Below are 22,538 nucleotides of genomic sequence, written 5' to 3' on the forward strand. Positions count from 1 at the left end.
GCCTCGAGAAGTACCACATTTTAAAGAATCTTCAGTCCAGAGCCATTTCAGTATTATTCAAGTTTAATTTCTACTTATCTTTGTTATTCACAACAAATCTCACCATAGTCATAAAGAGCCAACAGTGACACTTCAGGCAGCATGTGCTATCAGCCCTGCCTTCAAACAGGGGCAAACAGTGGATCAGGGCAGAGATCACCTTCCCTGCACCTCTGTGTTTGAGCAAAATAAAACCACTTCCCCTCCCTGGAAGTGTTGAAGGCCAGGTTTGGATGAGGCTTTGAGCAACCTGGTCTAGTGGAAGGTGTCCCTGCTGCTGGCAGGGGGGTTGGAACTGGATGAGCTTTAAGGTCCCTTCCAACCCAAACCATTCTGTGCTTCTATGCAAAGCATCTTCTCCATGAAGAGAGTCTCTGTTGTGACAAGGACAGAGACTGAGGGGGAAGAGCACAGGACATGCACAAAGAAAAGGCATGAACAACCCATACAGTTTGTGATCCACCAAAGTTTGTGACTGTTTCCTCTTATTTAGGCAAATTCTCATAGATGCAGCCCATGGTGTTTGCAAAACACTGAGGATGGGGTCCGCCCAGAAATGGGTTTCAGGAATTTAACCACCCAGTTTGCATCCTCCCCAGTTGCCTGGCCAACAGCACAGCGCTGAACGAAGGCTCCGGTTCCTCCTCTGTAAATAGCAACAGCTGGTAAAGTTGTTTGTTGTTTGTTTTTTTAAAAAAAGCACTGTGAACTGCATTCCCATGGGTAAGCCACTCTGGAAGCCATCAATTTTTCAGCTAATTCATAATAGATTCACAGTGATATCAGTACAGAAGCACGTGTGATACAACTGTGTCATTTTCTACTTTTCCCACAAAACCTACAAAAAAATCCGAGATACTTTCTGAAAATCTTGGTCTTATCTAAATAAAAGCTCAGTGTCTTACACAGGTGTGAGAAAAGGAAGGCTATTTGCCAGCAGTTAAGACTTTCTACGCTCAAATAGCTATCACCACTGGAGACATGCAGACCACAGTCATGACTTGAGACCCTTCTGCCTTAGCAGCACCAGCTCAGCAGCTTGTGGACAGAAACTCAAGGGCACAGCTCTCTTTAGGTCAATGCCAGTCATGCTATGAATCTGTTCCACTAAGTCTCTGGTCTAAAATGACTGTGCCTACATAAGAACAAATGCACATTTACAAAGTTCATCTGCTTCCCATTTCAGAAATACACCCCATTTCTCACTACCTGGCTGGGGACTGCAAACAAGTAGATTTGCTGCTCCTAACCACATCACTACACAGAAAACAGAGCAGGGAGAAAGTAGTTTCATTTTCCCTTTATTTCAGCATGGTTTGGGGAACAACTGGCAGATAGTTTGGTTTAAACAAGACAAGCTCTGACTCATCATACTGGTCACTGATGAGAAAGAGCCGCCGGGGCAGTCCCGTTCACGCTCTCACCGAGAAGCAGAAAGGCTGCGTGGGCTGCACGTGCTGCTCTCCGGTCCTGCTGACTAGAAACACCCAGGCTCAGTGCAGTGGGGGCAGCAGTAGACAATTACTTGCAAAAAAATCACAGATTAAAATGGGTTTTTTTATTTTATCAAGCTTTATGAAATGCCCATCATGATTGAGCTGGGTAGATTCACCGAGAGGCTGGCTAGAGGGGACCTCTGAGGCTGTGGAGTTCAACCTTCTGCCCCCAGCAGTACTGCTGACAACACCAGATCAGGTTCTCTCTGGTTTTATTCAGTTGAGTCTCGCAGACTCCCCCAAGGCTGGAGATTCCCCCAGCCCTCGGGCAGCCTCTGCCCCTGCTGCATCACCCTCTGCTGAAAAAGCTTTTCCCAAGGTCCATCCTGAAGCTCCAAAGCTGTGGTGGGTGTCCCCTGCCTTGTCACCACCCGCTGCTCCAGGCTGTGGTTGGGTCCCCTCGGCCAGTCGGGACCAGCCTGGCTCTCACCATGATATGGTTTCCTTTGTCCAATTAATCCCACTTTAGGAAAAGTGGTTTCTTAGAGGCTTGGTCCATGTATACAAGACCCCTGTGAGACAGTCCCTGCATTACCTCAGATCGAGATGGCATTTGCCATGCAGGCAGACAGAACAAAACCTCCCCAAGGCTGGTGGGTGTGAGAAGCATCCTTCCTTCAGGAAACAGCGAGCAGCAGTGAAGCTCTTGAAGGGACTGGCTGGAATAGCATCTCCAAGGCAGGAGCCATGGTATTGTCATCAAGGAACTGAGGGAGAGGGAGAGAGGGAGCAGGGCAGATGCAGCCCATAATATCACAGAGGTGGGCAGAAAGAAAGAGAATCCACAGGGTGAGGAACATACTGGTAGCTCAAACCTGGAAGATGGTCAGGAGATTGAAACGTGGAGAGTACAGAGATCCTCAGCCAAGACAGGCTGGAACCCAGATCCTGTTGCTAAATTTCTCTGGCATTCTGAGGAACAGGAGGTTGTAGGTGTTCTTTAAAACCTACTAAATAACTACTCCTTCTAGGGAGCAACCTACGAGACCCTGAACATTGGCTGAAGAGCTGTGTCAAAAGGGGTAAAAGTATTTAATTTTTCTTAGAACATTAATGCTAGACTAAATTTGGATGCACACTTCACAGATACTTGTAAGTACTTTCATTTAAAAAGCATGATAGAAAAGCTTGGGAAATATGAAATACATACATGAAAAATTACTGTGTCAGAGGAGGAATAATTTGCCTCATTGTATGTTTCTAAGGAGACCAAAGAAGTGAACTAAATACTCAAAGTCCTTGCACGCACAGAACAGAACTATTTGTTTTTATTTATAATATTTCATGTACTATGTTCTCTAAGATAAATTATTTTTTGTATACACAAGTACTTCTTTTTAATTTGTGACTCACAAGCACAAGCCTGTCTGGAAGGAGCCCAGGGAAGAACTCCAGCTGTATAGATTTACATCCTTTCTGGAGACATGACCAGTGCCACCAGGAAGTCTCTAAATCACTAAAAGCTGCCAGGAACGGGGATGATGTGCCAGAAAAGGAGTGCCTGTTTCTTATCTCCCCCACCATATGTTGCTGACCATTGCCAGGACTGGGCTTTCTGGACCTCTAGTCTGAACTAGTATTCTAGTTCTTTCACGTTCATGTATAAAACAAGCACAGAAAAAGCAAATCTACAGCACCCCGGCAACCGCACGCACCACGCGAACACAAGGTCATCTTTTCCAAGAGAATATGAAGTGCTCAATCATAGAATGGTTTGGGTGGGAAGGGACCTTCAAGCTCATCCAGTTCCAACCCCCCTGCCAGCAGCAGGGACACCTTCCACTAGACCAGGTTGCTCAAAGCCTCATCCAGCCTGGCCGAGGACACTTCCAGGGAGGAGCAGCCACAACTTCTCTGGCCAGCCTGGGCCAGGGTCTCACCACCCTCACACCAAAGAATTTCTCCCTCACATCTCATCTCCATCTCCCCTCTGCCAGTTTCCAGCCATCACCCCTTGTTCTGTCACTCCCTGCCCTTGGCCAAAGTCCCTCCCCAGCCTTCCTGGAGCCCCTTCAGGTACTGGGAGGCCACTAGAAGGTCTCCCCAGAGCCTTCTCTTCTCCAGGCTCAACAGCCTCAAGCCTCTCAGCCTGTCCTCACAGCAGAGCTGCTCCAGCCCTCGCATCATCCTGATGTCATGGATTAAATTAGAGATTAATTAGAGAAACAACACTATGCCAGCAAACCCCACTCCCCTCTCTCTCCCCCTGCTCCCCAGTGACAGGTTACAGCACTTCTGCTGTCAGAGGGATTGCTTACAGGTATTTGCTCAGGCACAGCCAGGGTTCACCCTCTGGCATCAAAGGATTTGGTCCTTACACCTGAATTTTCTCCATACATTCCCGCCTTTTTGAACCCAGGCTAAGTGGGATATGTCAGAATTGCTCGTGCAGACCTGCTCCTCTGATGCATCACAATGGATCTGAAATACTGTCACTGACCTATTGGCTGGGAAAACTGAAGGTGAGAAAACAGAGCTTCTGACCTTAATTTTCCTTGGAGACTAATTTTATTTTTCTCCCTCAGTGTTTAGGTCAAGCAGATGAATAAAAATACAATAAATATATTTTCTTTAACATGGATTCCTGCTTTTCCTCCAGAAGCAAAGTGGGGCCCTTCTGTAAGTGAATCATACTCAAACACAGCATTACCCCAACACCTCACTCACGAGGACGCTGCTCTTCCCATCCTATTCATCTGTTTCCTCTTCCACTTTAAGAGACTGCTGAAAAGCACTAATGAGCCATTGCTTTGTCTAACCCATTTGTCACACTCTGTTCAAACACCAACACTGCATTCCCCAGCTCTCACCCTTCAAATTCTTAGTACTGCAGCTGGAATTAATAAGAAAATATTTCAGCAGTACTTGTAGAATGAATAGTGGATATTTGAACTGCAGCCTACCTAAAACTACAGGAAACTCTTCTCTCTTCGGATTTGCAAAGCTCTTCAAAGTGGTCTTTAAAGTGTCATTAAAGACACTTCATGGAGATGAAAATACTGCTCCTTCTCTCGCTGAAGAGTGCTAACATTCCCCGCTCACACTACCCAGCCACTCCTGCAGCTGCCTGCGTTCTTCAATCATCTCTCATTAGTCTCATTATGTCAGCAGACCACTGCGGAGTTTATATTTAGTTACTGAAGTCGCCTGTGGAGCGGTAGCATCGGAAGATTTAAAAGACAGATTTCATGTACATAGCCAGCAATTTAAACCCATCCAGAGGTAAACCTGTAACTATAAATGGGGTAAAGAAAAATTGCAATGACTTGGTGAAAAAAAAAAAAAAATTATTCTATATCTGTGATTCAATGGAGGAAAGGATTTGGCTGGTAATAAAAATGGAAGTGCAGATATCAGCTCTTCTCTTCCAGGAGCACATGCTATGGCAGTTCTTCCGCCACTCCGGACCCTAAGAATACAAAAACACTCCACAAGGCCTTATTGATTATTTTTTTTTGTGAGTCTACTTGATTAGACAATTATTCACCAGACTTTACCCTGCCTTGAGCATTTTTCAGGACCTGCCATCTCTAGCTGACTGGGTGATGCACTGCGAGTCTGAAAAGTGGTGTGAAACCAGCAATCAACCTCACCTCTTTGGCAAAACGTAACTCTCAAAAGATACTTTTTGGGAAGTCATGAGAAGCACAAGAACAAAGAAACAGTAGTAGAAACTAATGCTTAGTTTTAGCTCTTGCAAATGATTGTTATCATATGAAGTATTCAATAATTTACAATTCTATGATAAATAAAAAAAACCAAGAATCTTCAAAATATCGGTCGCAGAAAAGAAAATCCTTTCAAAACATGAAAATCAGAAATCCTCATAGTTCGTTGTTTTGTTATTTTTTTTTCCCCTGGAGCATTGAACTATTTTAGTACCAAAGAGAGATATTAGCTTCAAAGTAGTTTGTGGAGGGAAAAAAAAAAAGTAAACTAAAGCAAAAAACCAAGCCCCTCCCAAACCATGGACACTCTAGATCTGGCTGATTTCTTACTGCTGATCTGATACGGTGTAAATTCACTAGTTGGAACTGATTTTCACTAAAATCAAGTGAGACAATTAAGAAAAAAGAAAGAAAAAAAAGTGTTGTTTGTTCCCACTAATTTATTTTAATACAATGGCAAACTCTTATATTATTTGATGCTCCTTTCATGAGGAAAATCGTGGTTTGTATTTCAAAGAGAATATTTTTATCACCAATGCATTAGTTGGATTCATTACCCTAATCCAGCAACGAGTTCCATCCAGACAGACCTCTTCAAATGTGTATGGATTTGTGTTTTACTGATCCATCCAGGAAGAGGAGAATAAAAATGCCTGAGCTAGCAGTCTTTCTCCTTTGAAATCACCTTCTGGATATCCACATGAAACATTTTACTGCTTCTTGATAACTGATTTATTATGAAGTAACTGCTACATTTTTTTTAATTCCTAAAAATAAATTTTAAAATTTATTCACATAAAACACCAACCTGTACAGCTGATGTTTCAGCTGTTAGGATTTCACAGAGTCCTAATACTCTGTATCAATTCCATACAGGAGGTTCTATTCGTGTTTTCTCCACAAAATCTCTGCTGTTTCAAGTTTTTTTATGATACGCAGTTTAAAAAAAGAAACCTGACATGTGCAAAATAAGTAAATAGGGAGTCAAACAGCAGAGCGTGATGAGCAGCGGTCACAGTGACCCTCTGCTCAAGTATTACACCGCCGAGATGCCTGAGAATCCACCCAGTCACACTAACCACTGAGATAACTTCCACTGAACCCTTCACATACTTTTTTTTTTTCCAATCCCTCTTCTCTAGAAAAATATTTTAAAAGGGTGAGTAAGCAGGAGAGATTATGTGGCTGTGCGCTTTGCAGAGTTCTTGAGGGAAGGAGTAGCTCTGTAGAGCACTGTAAATTTTCAAATCTCATTATAAACAATCAGCTTCCAAAATATTCCTTTGAAGTGGCCAGGAAAAAAAAAGAAAAAGACAAAAATATAGATGGTAGCTTTTGGCTAGGTCTCCTATCAATGGGAACAGTGGAAAAAATTAATAAAGATGGATATTAATGATTAAAATTAAAAAAATATTAAAAAATTAATAAACAAGGATAAAACTTTTTCAGGATATTGTAACACTTTAGGCTTCTTTCAAGAGTCAGGCCTTCACTTTCACAGGGATGTCACATCAACGTGAAAAATGATAATTTAGTTCAATAAATCCCAAGGTTTTTTTCTCTTGTCAAAACCAGAACTCTCTAGTTACTCATATTAACGCTGAGTTCCAAGAGCAGCATAACTGGTGAGAGCTGAATCACAAACGTCCTCCCCAAATTACCTCAAAGAAGGATTCTGGATGGAAGGAGTAATTTTGGAAAGTTAATGTTGAGTTTACATTCCGCCCCTGAGATGTGATCCTCACCACCTGGCTTGCTGACTAATACATCTTTACTTTCCAATTTCCTAGAGAGGTCAACAAGCTTACTAGATGATACCAGAGTCTTGATAACAGCGCTTGGAAGAAGAGTCAGTGGGTGTTCTTCACTCCTGGAGGAGCCCAGAGGTAGGAGGGAAGACACAACAGCAAAAGGAGGCACCCCCACAAACTCCAGTACGGGCACCAGTGAGTCTCAAACACGCAGTCATCAGAGGGGGGATTTGATCCCATCGCTCTAGAAACTACAAGGTACAGCTTCTTAAAGCAGAAATATGGGACAGAGAACACAAACACATAGAAAGAAAATCCACCAGCAGCGCTGATACAGGTATAAATCCACAGGAGTTATGGGCACAGTAAAATTCTCATCGGAAGCAGGTGAAGGGAAGAGAGACTTCCATCAACTTTTCTTTTGGTAAAAACATTATGAGGTGGTGGCACAGAGGTGGAAGTGAGCTGTGGTGTGTGTGAGAGTGAGATGTCAGCAAGGGGAAAGGACAGTTTGAGGTCCCATTGCTGTTGACACCTTTGATCTGCTCCAGAGAAACACTAGTCACCACTGAAAGCACACTCTGTGCGCTCCCCTCCCTCGATTCACCGCCAACAGAAGAACAGAAACTGGAACTGAAGTGCTTGAGAAGGACACGGGAGCTGTTGCTCAGCTGAGGACACGCAATGCAACAAACCATTGTTAATCTTAAGAGTCATCTGGAACTAGGCCAGAGGGGAAGAAAGAAAAAGCTCTTTTGTTTTCCTCCTGTACCTGCTGTGTTTAACCACACGGCACTTTGTAATCATCTTCTGGCGCAGTGTGAAGCCTGGAGAAAGCTGCACTTCCCTGGCTGCAGGAGAGATGAAGGACACTGACTCCAGACACCTGCTTGGTAGCTCCTTCTCGACACCCACTGCTGAGAGCACCCTCTTCCCAGGATGGGAAAGCCAGGAACACCACACACAGCACAATGATCTTACCCAAAATCATTTCTTCTTAGCACATTGCTCCAGTTTCCTTCTGTGAAGGCTGTTCCAGAACACCCCGCAATGGCCATGGATTTTGGGGATGAGTCAAAACGAGAATGGGACAGGAGACTTTGGGTCTCAAACTAAAAAGGAAATGGTTCTAATCATGCTCCTCATGGAAGGATGATGGTGAGCAGGTTGGGATGCAGGACAGGATACACCGAGTGCAACACTCAAACACTGTGCTAGGGACTGTGGCAAGTGCTGCAGCCAAACACAAAAATATCAGCTGCTTCTTCGTGCCTTATTAACCACGCGTTACAAAATATTCGTTCAGGATATCATCACATTCTGGTTTTTCCCCCCAGGATTCCCGTGTTTGCCACCACACAGGATGACAGAACTCCAGCTGCTCAGGACTGGCATTTCACCACCCAGCATGTGCTCCCCGGCTACTTTAGAGAGGGGCCGGCGAGCCAAGCTCCCCGCTAGCCCCATCACAACGTCCTCACCTACGTGCTCCTGGTGCTGTGCTCTGCCACATCCAGGCTGGTCCCTTTCCCAGCAGCCCAGGCACTCGGGAAAAGCCTCTTTGCTTTCTGTCCTGTGGCCCAGAGCCACGGAACAAACCAGCCTTGGGAAAATGCTGCCCAGCCCTTGTGTTCTGGAGACTCGTAAACCGAAAACACAGAGTTCAGCCACCACACCAACAAATATCTATTCAGTTTTCCAAGGCTAAAAAGTCAGTTTAATTTGGTTCCCTATGTCAAGAACACTGTCAAACCTCCCGTCTCAAAGTCCTTTTTCAGAGAACAGAAGGTTCATGGGGTTTTCAACAAACTTTTGGCATTATTTCAATGTAAAATCCAATTACTTTTCCAGTCATCCCATCCTTATGAAAGTCATGGCCATCTTTACCAGAATTCATATTGAAAAATCATTGATTAATTAAAGCCTGGTAATACTCTAAGCCACTGTAAAAAATTAATCATATTATAGGAAATGTTGAGCAATCTTGGTTTTCTTATATAGCAAAACCTAAAAAAAAAAAGAAGAAAAAGCAAGATGCTCCACAGACTGGAACGGGGCCTCTAGAACAGGCACTTCTTTGCTTTGTAAACTCAGATTTTTTCAGCACAAAAAGTAGAGATGCTCTATGGGAGCCAGTCTGAACCTGCTCGTGATGTGGTACTCATATATATGCTACAGTTATTGCCCTAAGATATGGAAATCAATTAAAGGTAAGAAATTAGAACCTAAATATAACTGCTTGATGTGACGGTCTGATGCAACATGTCAACTTAGGGAAGTAAATTTGGATTTTGAGAAGATGGGCCACAAAGCCACGCAAGCATCACAGAAATATATATAAACACACCAAACAATCTCAAAAAACCCAATAAAATAAAATAAAAATCACAAACTGCGAGCATCTTCCTCTGGTTTTCTAGTGTCAGAGCCAGGCAGTTCTCCCTGGAATTAAAGGCGGGGAAAACTGAAAAAGAAAGTGTGTTTTTTACAATGTATGTGAACAACCTACAAACTCCTTGTTTACAGGAACCTCTGCAGTAAACAGTTTCACAAAACTGAAAAGGTAACTTCTAATTAAGGGTAGTTTCCATATCAGCATAAATGTAACAATACAAATAGCTCATGTATCGATATTAAACCACGTATTTCAAAGCCTAAAACCTGGTCTGATTAGGCTCAAGGACCTCTGAGCTCAAGACGAGATGCATAAGGAAGATGGATGATCCTCTGACTGCTGTTCTGAAGTCGCTGCTCCCTCCTTGGAAGGCCCCGTGTGTTAGTGGTGAGGCCAGGAGACCGAATTAAATGGACTTTAGCTTTTCCACCACAGCAGCCAGTGCCAACATTCCAGCTCCCAAGAATGCGTGTGAACTACCGCCGGCTTCACACGCACACGCGCTGCCACTTCACCAGAAAAACCTAACTCAGTAATGTGCAAAATTACCCGAGTTCTATTGAACACAGCACCTTATAAAAAGTAAAATCTACTCTTCTGGAAACTGTATGAAGGACTGTTCGTTCCTTAGTGTAAGCACCAAGAACTACAACAGTCCGCACACCAGCACTGACAATTTAAATTGTGCCCCACACAAGTTGTTTTTATTTTGTATAAAACAATTCAAACGCTTTTCAACACAAATTAAATATCAAAGTATACTCGTGAAGGAGCTATTTTTGCACTGAGATTATTTTATTTTGACTAATTTTTCCACCTAAAAAAAAATGTATGTCCAATTTAATCATATTTTTCTCGAGGCAGGTATGTGGTAAACCCATTTTGAAAACTGCAGTAACTTGGATTTCTAGAGAAAGGTAAATAATAAATGATCTAACTGCTTATGAGCTATCACTACTCGTGTGTATTTATACAGAGGGTAAGATATTCCTAAAAAGAAAGTGGAAATAAGATTTCCAGTTATACTGAACACAGAAGAAAGCCAAGTATGAGGGCAAAATGAGCATTTTGTGTCCACTGCTTCTTAAAGAATGCAACAGCACAACCAAAACAGGGCACTGCATCAACGGGTGACAAGAACATACCAAAAAATGGGTGCGTGGATTCTGACCAGAGTACCTGTGACAATCATCCTCAAAGGGACACAGATAATTGCAAGGATTACCAGCACTCCCAGTAGAATGTACCTGCTGCTGTACAAATGAACTTTCAGAGAGTTGCTTTGTGTGGCACGAGACCACACTAACGCTCAAACAAGCTTTGTCTCCTTAAGTGCGACCCTACCAGCAGGGAAAGGAAAGCTTAAATCAGCTGCAGTGAATCACTGCTGTAGGTTTTATCGCAGGATCTGTGACACTCGAGCTGTTTCTGAGCCACTCACCTTGACTATCTTCTTTTGAGCGATACTACCTGCTTGAGTGAGTTCTAGTAGAGCCTCTCAGCTCAGTCTCCAGGGTTACTTCAGCAGAAGTTAAGTCAGAAAGTGAATGTTAAGGAAAAAAAACCACCACACAGAATATTCTAAAGTATGTAATTTGCAAATTTGGGACTGTGGCATTGCAATAGTCCAATCTGGCAGTTAAATATTTGGATCAAACATGAATCTCTTATGGGAGGAGAAACACACTTGTCTTTTGAAAAGAAACAAATGCATTTTCAGCATCTTTTCCAAACAAGTTTCAAGTAAAACATGAGGAGTCACAGGTGACCTCCTGCCCTTGGGACAAGCAACATGCTTTAGTTAACCAGTGCAACTAGTTAATTCCTTCAGTTTTGCCTTTTCTAGCAACATTATCTTGATCTTATTTGGGATTTTGGCTTTTTTTATTATTATTTTTACCCAGGCACTTATCTCAGATATGGAATACCTTTTATAAATATGTAATGTCCATATATATTATTGAGATTGTTTACTTTTCTTGCAAAAAAAATCAACACAGCATATACCATTTATCTACTCCCAGCATTTTATTTCAAGTCTCCTAAGAAAAACTCTCCTGGTGTGTTCAAGGCTATCTTGAAAAAGGAAATTTAAATAGAATTGATGCATTTCTTTCCATTTAGCCAGGTGTTCAGAGTGAGATACTGTGGCTAATGACTGCCAGCTAAACATTTTTAAGGCAAACCTTTCCCCGGATCTTGCCTGCCAGAGTTTACTCTGAACAGGGGACTAAGTAACAAGAGATAGCTACAATCAGACAACGAGCCTACCAAAATGTCATGGGCAAGCTTTTGAGATACTGGAACAGTTGGTAGCTCCCTAAGAAAAAAAAATAATTTAAAAAAAAATAAGAACAAAAGTGGATGCTGCTGTCAATAATCCACAGAAGAATCCTGTCAGAGCAAAATCTGATTTTGCATTCACTTAAAATTCATTTTTTAATAAAATACCACAAAAAAATGAAGACATATTAAGTCTATTTCTTTTATGGGCACTGTCTGGAAAATGCTTTAGAGTTATCTGCTCATTTCTACCATGCACACACATCACTGCTGGAGCATTCCTAACAGTGTTGCTATACAGTGTCAAAAATAAAGACTCTCCTCAGCAACACGAGTTGGTAACTCACCAGATGGTACCTGCGGTCTTCTGATTTGCAGTCTCGTGTTTGATATTATCACTGGGATTGAAAGATCAGTGAAACTCCTTCATCACTGAGTGTTACTGCTTTAAATTTGACATTACATACTGTGCACAAGGCAGCATGGCAATTGTTGTGTCAATTTGATGACTCAAAACTGAAGGTCTTAAAAATGTCTCTGAGCCAGCACCGTGAATGCAATACTGCTTTAAAGAGATTCAAGAGATGCTAATGCAAATAATCTTCTTGTAATGAGTTCTTGTCTCAAAGCTCACAACAGATTATAATTTCAAGTGCTATCGTTGCTCTTAGAGTATTCAAGAGGACTCTCTAGATTCTGGAGATACACTATTAAGAGTAAATAATTAGACAGACTCAAGTTTAATCAATCTAGGAGAAAAGAGACTGGCTCAGCCTGACCCACTTTTCAGTTCTGCTGCCGATAGCCAAAAATCCTGCCTGGCCTTCCACTCAAAATGAGAGCATTTATTTAATTTTAATCTCAGAGCCCTCATCTCTTACATCAGACTGACAAGTAACAGCATAATTGTATTACCACCATCTTCATTGTTGTCCTCCCTTCCTTCATGTGCCTCCCCAACTCAACTGACTCGTGTTCCCAGCAGGGTAACAGACCCCTCAGAAGGACAGACTGTCTTTCTGACTGCACAACACCCCCGTGTTATTAGGGCCTGAGTTGGGCTGTTAAAGCGCTTTCACAGTAACAGCCACAACTGCAGTGCTTTAAAAAAAAAAGATATTTTTTCTTTGCATTTCATTTCACTTGGAAGTTTGCTGGAAATATCAAAATACTCTTACCCAGTGTTTCCTTTTGTAGTTCACGGCACCTGCTTTGTAGCTCACTCCCTTGCTGAAGTGAAGTTTGAAGCTGTTGAGTTTTCAGCTCAACCGTGTCGGCCACCAGCGTCAGATGTTTTACCTTTTCCTGTAGGCACTCATTCTCTCTCTGGGATTTTGCTAATCTTTGATTCAATTTGGGTATTTCTGAGGAGAAAAATCATACAGACTGTTGTCAAGTTTGCCTTCATGACTAATAAGTATTACACTTCATTTACAACCTCAAGACTTCAGCTTTCTGTAACCCCAGCTTGGGTAGGATCAGCGCAAGCCAAGTGCATTAGTAACACACCTGATGAGCTGGTAGAGGGTCAGAAGAAGTGCTTTGTGCAACACCTCTTTACACAGGTAACTTGCACTTAGCCAAACACATATTATTGACAAGCAATACAAATTTTATTCTAAGCAATCATATGTATTTCCTCCAAGATCTCAAAATCTAATTAAAACACATGTACCTATTCTGAATGAAATAACAATAGGTGACAAAATATTTGAATCCAAGCTTTTTATCTTAAGAAGGTACACAAGCCATGGTTGAAATACTAAAACAATTGCAGACCCACTTGGAAATTAATTTGAGAAGATATCAAAGGGGTTAGCTCAGTCTGGGGTTCAGAAGATGTTTGGACATGTGTATTACATTTTATTTTCTCACTCCTTAGATGACTGTTGCTGTTAGAGTAATGACAAAGTGCATCTTCATTACACAACGACAGGATTTGTCACCCTGTCTCCCATCAGCTCTTCAACACGGAAGAGCAGCAGTCCCAAGGAAGTTTCCCAGGCAGTTTTTACTGCAAGGTAAATAAGTCAATCATGGGTGGGGTGTAGTGGGTCTCCTGCATTTTCATCATTTTTCCCCAAGTTCAGTTATCCTTGATGAGAGCATTTAAACATTTCCAAAAGTCATTGCAATTCTTTTCTATGCCTTCTCCAACCACAGCCTTCAATGCTCAGCTGTCCACAGAACTTACATCGCTTTTACTTACATTAATAATAACGATGTTGAAGTTAGATGAAGCCTAATTCTATCGTCAAGTCAGCCATCACATAAATTTTACATGCTGCCCACGTGGAAATTTTAAATTCTTTCTGTGGTGCAATGATTTTATGACTTACAATCTTTCACAACCACTCTACACTTAAATCAATTTATTGTTAGACTAAATGATGTAAATACCAAAAGGTTTTAAGTTCTTACATTTCTTTCTACTTGCCATTAATTAACCAAGGCTAAATAAAACATACACAAAGGCTTTTTCAAGCTGTTTTCAAACTAACCAAGGAAATTGACCTAGGCATGAAGAGTAGCACTTCACAGAACATTTTTCTTCTCAAGATCTGAATGGAAAACAAGTTCTGAAAACCTTGTTGCAAACACAATGAGGTAAAATAAAAAAAAAAACCAAAAACAACCCCCCCCATATGTTGCCATATGTTAATAATGAACAATTCATAAAACAGAACATCAAAGCTTTTGAGTGGCACTCACAGGCCACAAATATATATATATATATATATATGCATGACTAAATTATTTTGATTTAGAAAGCTAGATTTAAGGATGGATATAATATTCAGTGTGGTACTATTCCCAGTGAGGTATGTTGAATGCAGCCAGGGATACGTAGCATGTATAATGGTATATACAATCATCAAAAAATGATTCAGCTTCAGCTTCCATACAGATATTATATATATTTGCACTATTACAACACATAAAACAAGGGCTACTCAACAAAAGAAGCCTTAAAATGTTACGAATCCCTTTGAACCTGAAGATGTTTGCAGAAACACATGTTCATATTCCCTTTATTAGCTAGAATTAGGCAGAGAATGAGCACAGGAAGAGAGGAATCCTCCGGGACGTACAATACTTTCTGTGCTCACTCTAATTAGGAGATGAAGTCATGAATCAAAATGCACGATGTTGACACTGACATTTAAATTAATTGTCCTGACAAAAACTGAATACTAAAGAGTGATCTTCTGGCCACACTCATCTCCAGCAGGCAAGAGCTCTCCTCCCTGCTGTGCCCTGCAGCCCTGGCTCAGGACATCCCAAGCTCCCTGTCCGGACCCAGGAGCTGTCCCAGCGGGATGCGTGCCTGCTCATTGCTGCAGCACAGCTGCCCCACTTATTTCTTCCCAGTCTGAACAAAGCAATCATTGAAAACATTAAAAATTACTTCTGATTATACAGGAAGAACAGGCTACCACAGAGCTATTATTTAAAATGAAGCTACATATTTTTGAAGATACTCTGTGCACACAGGTTTCACGTAAGCTGTGGATTTGCACTGGAGTCCACATGGTTTTACCAGCAGAGTGGTCTGGGAGATGCACACTGCCCACCATGGCCTTATATTCATAGAATCATAGGATGGTTTGGGTTGGAAGGGACCTTAAAGCTCATCCAGTTCCAACCCCCCTGCCAGCAGCAGGGACACCTTCCACTAGACCAGGTTGCTCAAAGCCTCATCCAGCCTGGCCGAGAACACTTCCAGGGAGGAGCAGACACAACTTCCTTGGGCAACCTGGGACAGTGTCTGACCACCCTCACAGTGAAGAACTTCTTCCTAATATCTCATCTAAACCTCCCCTCTTTCAGTTTAAACCCATTTCCCCTTGTTTTGTCATTAACTGCCCTTATGAAAAGTCCTTCCCCAGCCTTCCTGGAGCCCCTTCAGGTACTGGGAGGCCACTATAAGATCTCCCCGGAGCCTTCTCTTCTCCAGGCTGAACAGCCCCAACTCTCTCAGCCTGTCTTCATAGGAGAGGTGCTCCAGCCCTCGGATCATCCTGGTGGCCAGAAAGCATGACATAAGCTCACTCACTTCTTTGGTACCTTATAACCCTGATAAAACTAACTTCCAGAGCAAAGAACAGCTCATCAATTCACTGAAAAACTATCAGGCAAGGAATACACAGATGAAAATTATATCTAAAGACCATTAAAGTTGCAAGAGTCAACACAGGGGCTGTGTGGATGCTCTGGCTGGTGTAGCCTGGAATTACACTGCTGCACACTTTTTTCAGCAAAACTAATCTCTTCACTGAGGCAGAGTAAAAATGGTATTAAAGGATAAATCTGAGTTATCAAGTCCGACCGCCAGCCCGAGGGCTGGGCACGACCTTGGTGAACAAGCCAGCGGTTGTGACTTGCTCCCAGCTTCCCTTTTCCTGAAGGCTGCCCTTGTTTGAGCAGGAAGCAGGCTGGGTGCCAAGCGAATTATTCTCAGCCCATGGGCTGCTCCATGCCCCTTTCAATCCCAAAGACCCCTCAGATAAAGACAGCTGTCTTTGGGTATTACTTGTTCTTATTCAGGAATGGAAGGAGGGAGTAGTTGCTACATGTCAGGCACAAGTTTGCTCATATGCAGCGGCTCCTGTACTCAAGGCAACCTGATGTGTACACCAGGGGGTTGCTCAAGAGAAGAGGTGTAGAAGACAGTGTCTTCTGCTACTTTGGATCTGGACAAATTAATGCCAGAATTAGAAATTATCACATTAATTTTACCTTTTCATTTACTATGTTAGACTCAACTATCAAAAAATATTTTATCTTGCCCAAAATAAGATTTTGGGATTTGAAATAAGGTTTTGGAAGGGGTTGCCCAGGGCAGTGGTGGAGTCCCCATCCCTGGAGGGATTGAAGAGTCGTGTAGACACAGTGCTGAGGGACATGGGTTAGTCATAGGGGACTTGTCAGTGTTGGGTTCATGGTTGGACTCAATGAACTTAAAGGGCTTTTCCAATCCAGGCAGTTCTGGGATTCTGTGAAAATTATTGCAAGGTGATGATTTACCTGACAAAGCTTCTTTGCTCACAGTTTTTATTTGTAGAAAAATTTCTTCTTTCAGGGCAGCCCAGTTCTCGAGATTACTGGAGATGACTTCTTTAATACTGTCTAGTTCACTTCTAATGAAAGGAAACAGTGAGACAGCCTTGTTCAGAGTCGAGCAATGGTGTTCCAATGTGTTTCTGCAAGACACAAAAATAACACCAGACATATGACAAAATACTATATGTAAACTTGGTAACTAAAGTAAACTTGACAACCGCTTTTCTGTTATACAATAATCTATAGTATATTGGGTTGCAGTAATTCAGTGTACAAAATATGTTGTACATTGAATATATTTATAAGAAATTTCTCCCTTCTAAACATTGATTTAGAATGTATATATACAAATTAAGAAAACTGTACAGACAACTGTACAATCCCTTTTTACTGAGAAATCGGAGCAATAATGTTTCAGTGATTACATGTTCAAGCTTCAGCTGACTCTTTATAAACAATCTATGTAAGACACATTATATTTCTGCTGCATTAAAAGTGGTACACCCTTACTTTTAAGAGTCAATTAATGTTTTTAAATTTGTGAAGAACTCATCCTGTTGCTAATAATGTCAGCAATCAGCAATGATATTTTTCACTTACATTTTCTAAATCTACAGCATCTCACTGTATTCTGGAAGAGCAAGAAACACTAGGATGGTTACAAACACTCTTCTCACCCATATTCTCCCTGCTTTGTGCCTGCATCTCCACTGAGTCCTTTCCACTGACTGCCTGTGTTCTCAGGAGGCACAACATCAGCATTTCTTTTGGGGTTCTTACCTGAGCACTTGTGATTGCTTATAGACAGCTTCCTTTTCCTCTTGAAAATACCTCAAATCTTCTTTCACGTTTTTAAATTCATCCTGCTTGTTTTTCAGTTCCACTGTTAGGTTTTTTATTCTACAGATGTAAATAAAATAACCAGAGAGTATTGTTTGCACTCCTAACCAACCTCTAACTTTTGTTACAGCTTTAAATTAAAAACATTTCTGCAAAAGCTCTGGTTCCCAGGTGGCTTTCAAGGTTAACCACAGGTACAAATAGCAACACTTGAACCTAAAAGGAATATAAAAAAAATGAAACAGTCTCCAACTTACAAGAAAAAGATTAAATCTCTTGGTCTACCAGAGATTCAAAAAGTGTATTTGGCTTCTGATAAAAATTTACAGTTTGAGAAGAATGATCTGTCAGCCTTGCAGGAACCAGAAGATGGCAGGTTGAATAGTTAGTTTATGCCAACAGCAGAAGGTAACAAGAGACCCAGTAGAGTAAGGAGGAGATAAGGAATATTTAGACAGGTTACTTAACAAGGCACAAGACTTGATTTACAGCCTGAATGAAAGCCTACTGAAAGTATTCCATTTGATTTCAGCAGGTTTTAAATCAAGTCGAGCCTTAGGGGGCAAAAAAATGCAGAGATAAAATTTTTATTAACTGTTCCAGCTACAAAAAGTCTGCTAAATGAAAATTTGAAGTTTACCTCTGGCAAATGATCTTCAACAAAAAGAATGTACTGTCCCTGAGTTTGCTAATTTACTGATTAGCACTGCCACCAAAACTGGCACCCAGAGCCATTAAAGGAACAAGGAGCAAACGCACTCTTCAAAAACATGATGTTAAACCAAAGAAAACACTGAATATTGGGGGAAGCAGAGGATGATCAGTTCAAAAGAAAAAAAAATATTGCAAGAAACAATATGAGTAGAGTGATCTACAAGACACATGGATTTTGTTCAACTTTGTGTGAACTTTTGTGTTTTAAAATCAATCTTTTATTAGTAATATTGCCAAACACAAGCCTAAGGAAATCCATTAATAGTAACATTAAATTCTTAATAGTATTTGAGTGATTCACAGAAAAAAAAAAGAGGAAAAAAAAAAAAAAAGAAAAAAGGTAAATGGATTTGAGTGCTTCACCTACAGACCAGCTGTAGCTGTTTCTTCTGTAGTGTTTCCAGTCCAATCTCTGGAGAGCACCTTAATACTCAAAATGCCCTGTGTTATCAGTTCTAGATCACTTGCTAGTAGGTATGAGTCAGTCATGCCAGGAACACCCCTATTGGGGGCCTTCAGAATCAAAATGACTGAGCTGATAATTAAAATTATATCTCATTCTTACTAAAAGCTTCTGACAAACTGTTTGATTCAGACGAGCAAGAAATTAGGAAGAAGTTTCCAATGCTCTTGTTTGCATCACATTATCAGTAGTCAACTTTAGCAATTGCATTTTTATAAAGTGCCTTTTATTAGCCAACTATAAATATCAATGTTTATAGTCCTACTGTACACAATCAGTGGAATATAACAATAGATGCCAAAATATGAGGATAGAAAATTAGGATATAGAAAACCAGCACATAGTATCCATGTTAAATCTATGTCTTCTACTATGAAAAGTAGAAGATGAGGAAAAAATGGAAGGGCAGTTCTTCAGAACTTCAGGTCTGGAAGAAACCAAAAATACTTGTATTTCTTCCACAGAACAGTGCAGAAAAGGTATAATTTGTTATTATGAAATCTGTTATATTGCCATGATATTGTAAAACAGCATAAAAAGCAACAGAAGGTTAATTAGGAACCAGAAATATCAGTCCAAAAGTCCTACAGCAAAAATAAGACCAAAAAAACCACCCATAATGCTAATTACGTAATAAAACGATCATATTGACTACAACAATTTGCCTCTCAGTCCAAGTTCTTTACACATTATAAATAACTGCTGAGAATGGACAAATCAAAGATAACAATTGGGGCCTACAAGAAAGCTGGGGAAGGACTTTTCATAAGGGCAGTTAATGACAGAACAAGGGGAAATGGGTTTAAACTGAAAGAGGGGAGGTTTAGATGAGATATTAGGAAGAAGTTCTTCACTGTGAGGGTGGTCAGACACTGGAACAGGTTGCCCAAGAAGTTGTGGACGCCCCCTCCCTGGAAGTGTTGAAGGCCAGGCTGGATGAGGCTTTGAGCAACCTGGTCTAGTGGAAGGTGTCCCTGCTGCTGGCAGGGGGGTTGGAACTGGATGACCTTTAAGGTCCCTTCCAATCCAAACTATTCTATGATTCTAACAAGCTAGCTTGAAGTTCATGGTTGAGAACCTGATGGCACTCCCATAATGGTGGCACAAAACCTAACAGAGGTGGCCAGCAGGTCCTGCAGCCACCGCTGCGGTCTGGACTGCCTCAGTAATGCCACTTCCACGACGTGAATCAGCCATGGCTTTTAAAGCTAGTTTGGGTATGGCTACCTTTGTGCTCTGTACTGCAAACCCAAAGAAGACTAAAATATTAGAAATTATGAAAGAAGGAAGGGCAGAGAGAAAAAAAAAAGTCTTTGAAACTTTCCTTTTATGCTTTATTTTCTCATGTCTACCCCAAAATTAATGTTTGTATTTGGTGGAGCAATCTGAAGGTTTAGGAACCAAAGCTGTGCTGTAGATCCATCAAAAGGACAAACGTTTTAAGTTCTATGTTAAAAGTTACCATGATGTGAGATAAAGAAGTAGAACATAGCAAAAGCCTCTGAGTATGAGCTGAAAGAGAAGACAAAAGTTCTTAAAATTGTGCCTTAAAAATCTAAATGTGTCTCTGAGGTCTGTTGTTAACTCCTGGAGTTCCTAAAGAGCACAAAACTCCCCCTTTAACTGGGACCTTCACATACCAGTCAGTAAGAATCCGCAAAAACTCCTGTTTCTGAGGAACAGCAGTACCCAAGATGTTCATAATTGCTTTAGGATTCTGTGTCACCCCTTCAGAGAGCAAACTGTAAGCTGCTCAGGGTAAGAACACTGGTAACTCTTTATCATGTTACTATGAAACAGTAAGTAAAAATTTCAGATCTCTGAAACTCCCAATGCAGTGGAATTTCATTTAAAATATGACAATTTTATTACAAAATGGTAAGACTAAATATTTGATCATTTCCCTTTGGGAGTGTGTACAGGGGAAATAGGTCTGGAATGCTTTCTAGCCTTTCTTTCACTTTTAATATATTGAGTGTTTCTAAACTATTAAGAAATTTAAAAGTTGCTTCCAGACAATATTATTACGAAAGATGTTTTAAATTAAGTATTACAATACTTCTGTTACATCTGACAAAAGAAAGAGAAATCTTGTATTTTAAACTTCTTTGGAATGAAATTACCTAATCCACATCCATGAGAATAACATCAGACTAGACAATGTGCTCTGACCTTTCTGTTTTTGATTCACTGTCAGCTCGATAGTGTTCAAGGTCTTGGTAAAGAGACTGTAACTCTGCTTGAAGTCCTTTCTCCCGCTCTATACTTCCTTCATAAAATTTAATCTCCTTTTCCATTGCTCTTACTTTTTCTTCCATCACCTTAAATTCATGAAGTATCAAATAGCTGACTCCACAGTATTTACACACTGTCTCATCCCGGGACATCTAGAAAAAAGATCAAATTGTAAGATTATAAGAAACAAGTTGAACAAAAAAATCCCTGAATGACACTAAATAATAATAATAATAATAATAATAATAATAGTTTACACCGTTTACTGCTCTGTGGTATTTGTGATCAGATGATGTTATTGCTTTAACAAATAATAAAGACAAAATTCTACATTAGCAAAATGAAATCAAGCTATAGCAGTACTTTTGCTGACTGGAAACTTCACAAGATATATCAGCCACGTAATTTACTCCATGGGAACTCCCACTGGAATTCTATCTTGAAGAAGCTCTGAATTCTGTTTGATGTATTAATTTAAAATTAAAAGCTGTGTTTTACCAAGCTTTCTCCTTAATGAATTTGCGATTGCCTGAGCCAGAAAAATGTTATTTACTGGGGGTTTTTTCACAATTCGTATTCAATTGAAGTAGGCAAGATGAAAAGTGGGAAGTGAACAGAATGATGTAATCCAGCAAGCTTTACTAAAATAATTCAAATGACTAAAGGACTAATTAGGATGATGTAGTGTCCATGGCGCCTGGGTGTTGTGGAAAATGTAACCCATTCACAAGGTATGAAGTATTTATCACTGATTTTAAAAATACAGAGGACATAATACACATCTAATTGAAAGGCTATTTCTTAAATTGAGAAACATACTCTGGTAAGTGACCAAATTATTAAGCTTTGCAGTAAGCAAGGCACCATAAATCTGAACAGACAGATGTGCTCTGACTTTGACATGAACTTATTACTCAATATATCACTTATTTCTGTGTATTTTAATCGTTTTCACTTCCAGAAAATAATGCTCAGTTTACAAGTGATGCAGAACTGAACCTGCACAAGGAATGGATGTTGAGTAAATAAATCAGCCAGACCGACCCAGGAAGGTCTGACACTTCAGTGGGGACACGCGAGCATCTGCTCACCAGCACGGATCCCAGATCCCTGAACATCACAGGCTGGACCTGTTTTAACACAATTATGAAATCAGAAAGCTGGAAAACTGCAAACAGTTTAAGTCAAAGAATGCAAGAAGCTCTTGTTTTATAGAAAAAGAAAAAAGGGCATGCAGAAATATTGGGATAAACTGAAAGAAATCATTCCTAGAGGAAAGAAAACAGCTTTCAAAAATTATAAACTCAAGACTCATTATCTCACAATTCCATAATCTCTAAATTAGACATACTTTAAATATAGCTTGATAAAAATGATATTTCAGAGTGCCCTGGAATTATCAGGCCAGGCTTTATTTTCCAATTCCTTAGTTTTGCCCCAGTTTAAAATACTCCTAGTTACAGTTGCTCTGAATGAGCTGAAAATGCAAGTTTATTTTTCCTGGCAGCTGCAAACTGTGCTTGGAAATATGAAACTGTTATTCAGGATAACTACCATAAAGTTCCAAAGCACTAAAATTACTATATTGAA

The 22,538-nt window shown here is 40.6% G+C and overlaps 1 protein-coding gene across 1 annotated transcript in view; it reads right to left on the reverse strand.

The window, feature by feature from the left end:
* The window catches only part of LEKR1 (leucine, glutamate and lysine rich 1), a gene marked incomplete at its 3' end in the record, with an annotated part of 29,328 nt that extends 8,228 nt beyond the window's left edge, over window positions 1–21,100 (reverse strand). The window contains exons 1-4 of the mRNA XM_010167249.1: window positions 20,886–21,100; window positions 17,477–17,596; window positions 16,661–16,836; window positions 12,811–12,996 (exon numbers count right to left, since the gene is read on the reverse strand). Coding sequence (XP_010165551.1) covers window positions 12,811–12,996; window positions 16,661–16,836; window positions 17,477–17,596; window positions 20,886–21,100 — 697 coding nt within the window. The remainder of the gene's footprint in view (window positions 1–12,810; window positions 12,997–16,660; window positions 16,837–17,476; window positions 17,597–20,885) is intronic.
* Window positions 21,101–22,538: the final 1,438 nt, after the last annotated feature.

The sequence above is a fragment of the Antrostomus carolinensis genome, unplaced genomic scaffold (genome assembly GCF_000700745.2).
Source record: "Antrostomus carolinensis isolate BGI_N321 unplaced genomic scaffold, ASM70074v2 scaffold17414, whole genome shotgun sequence".
NCBI lineage: Eukaryota > Metazoa > Chordata > Aves > Caprimulgiformes > Caprimulgidae > Antrostomus > Antrostomus carolinensis.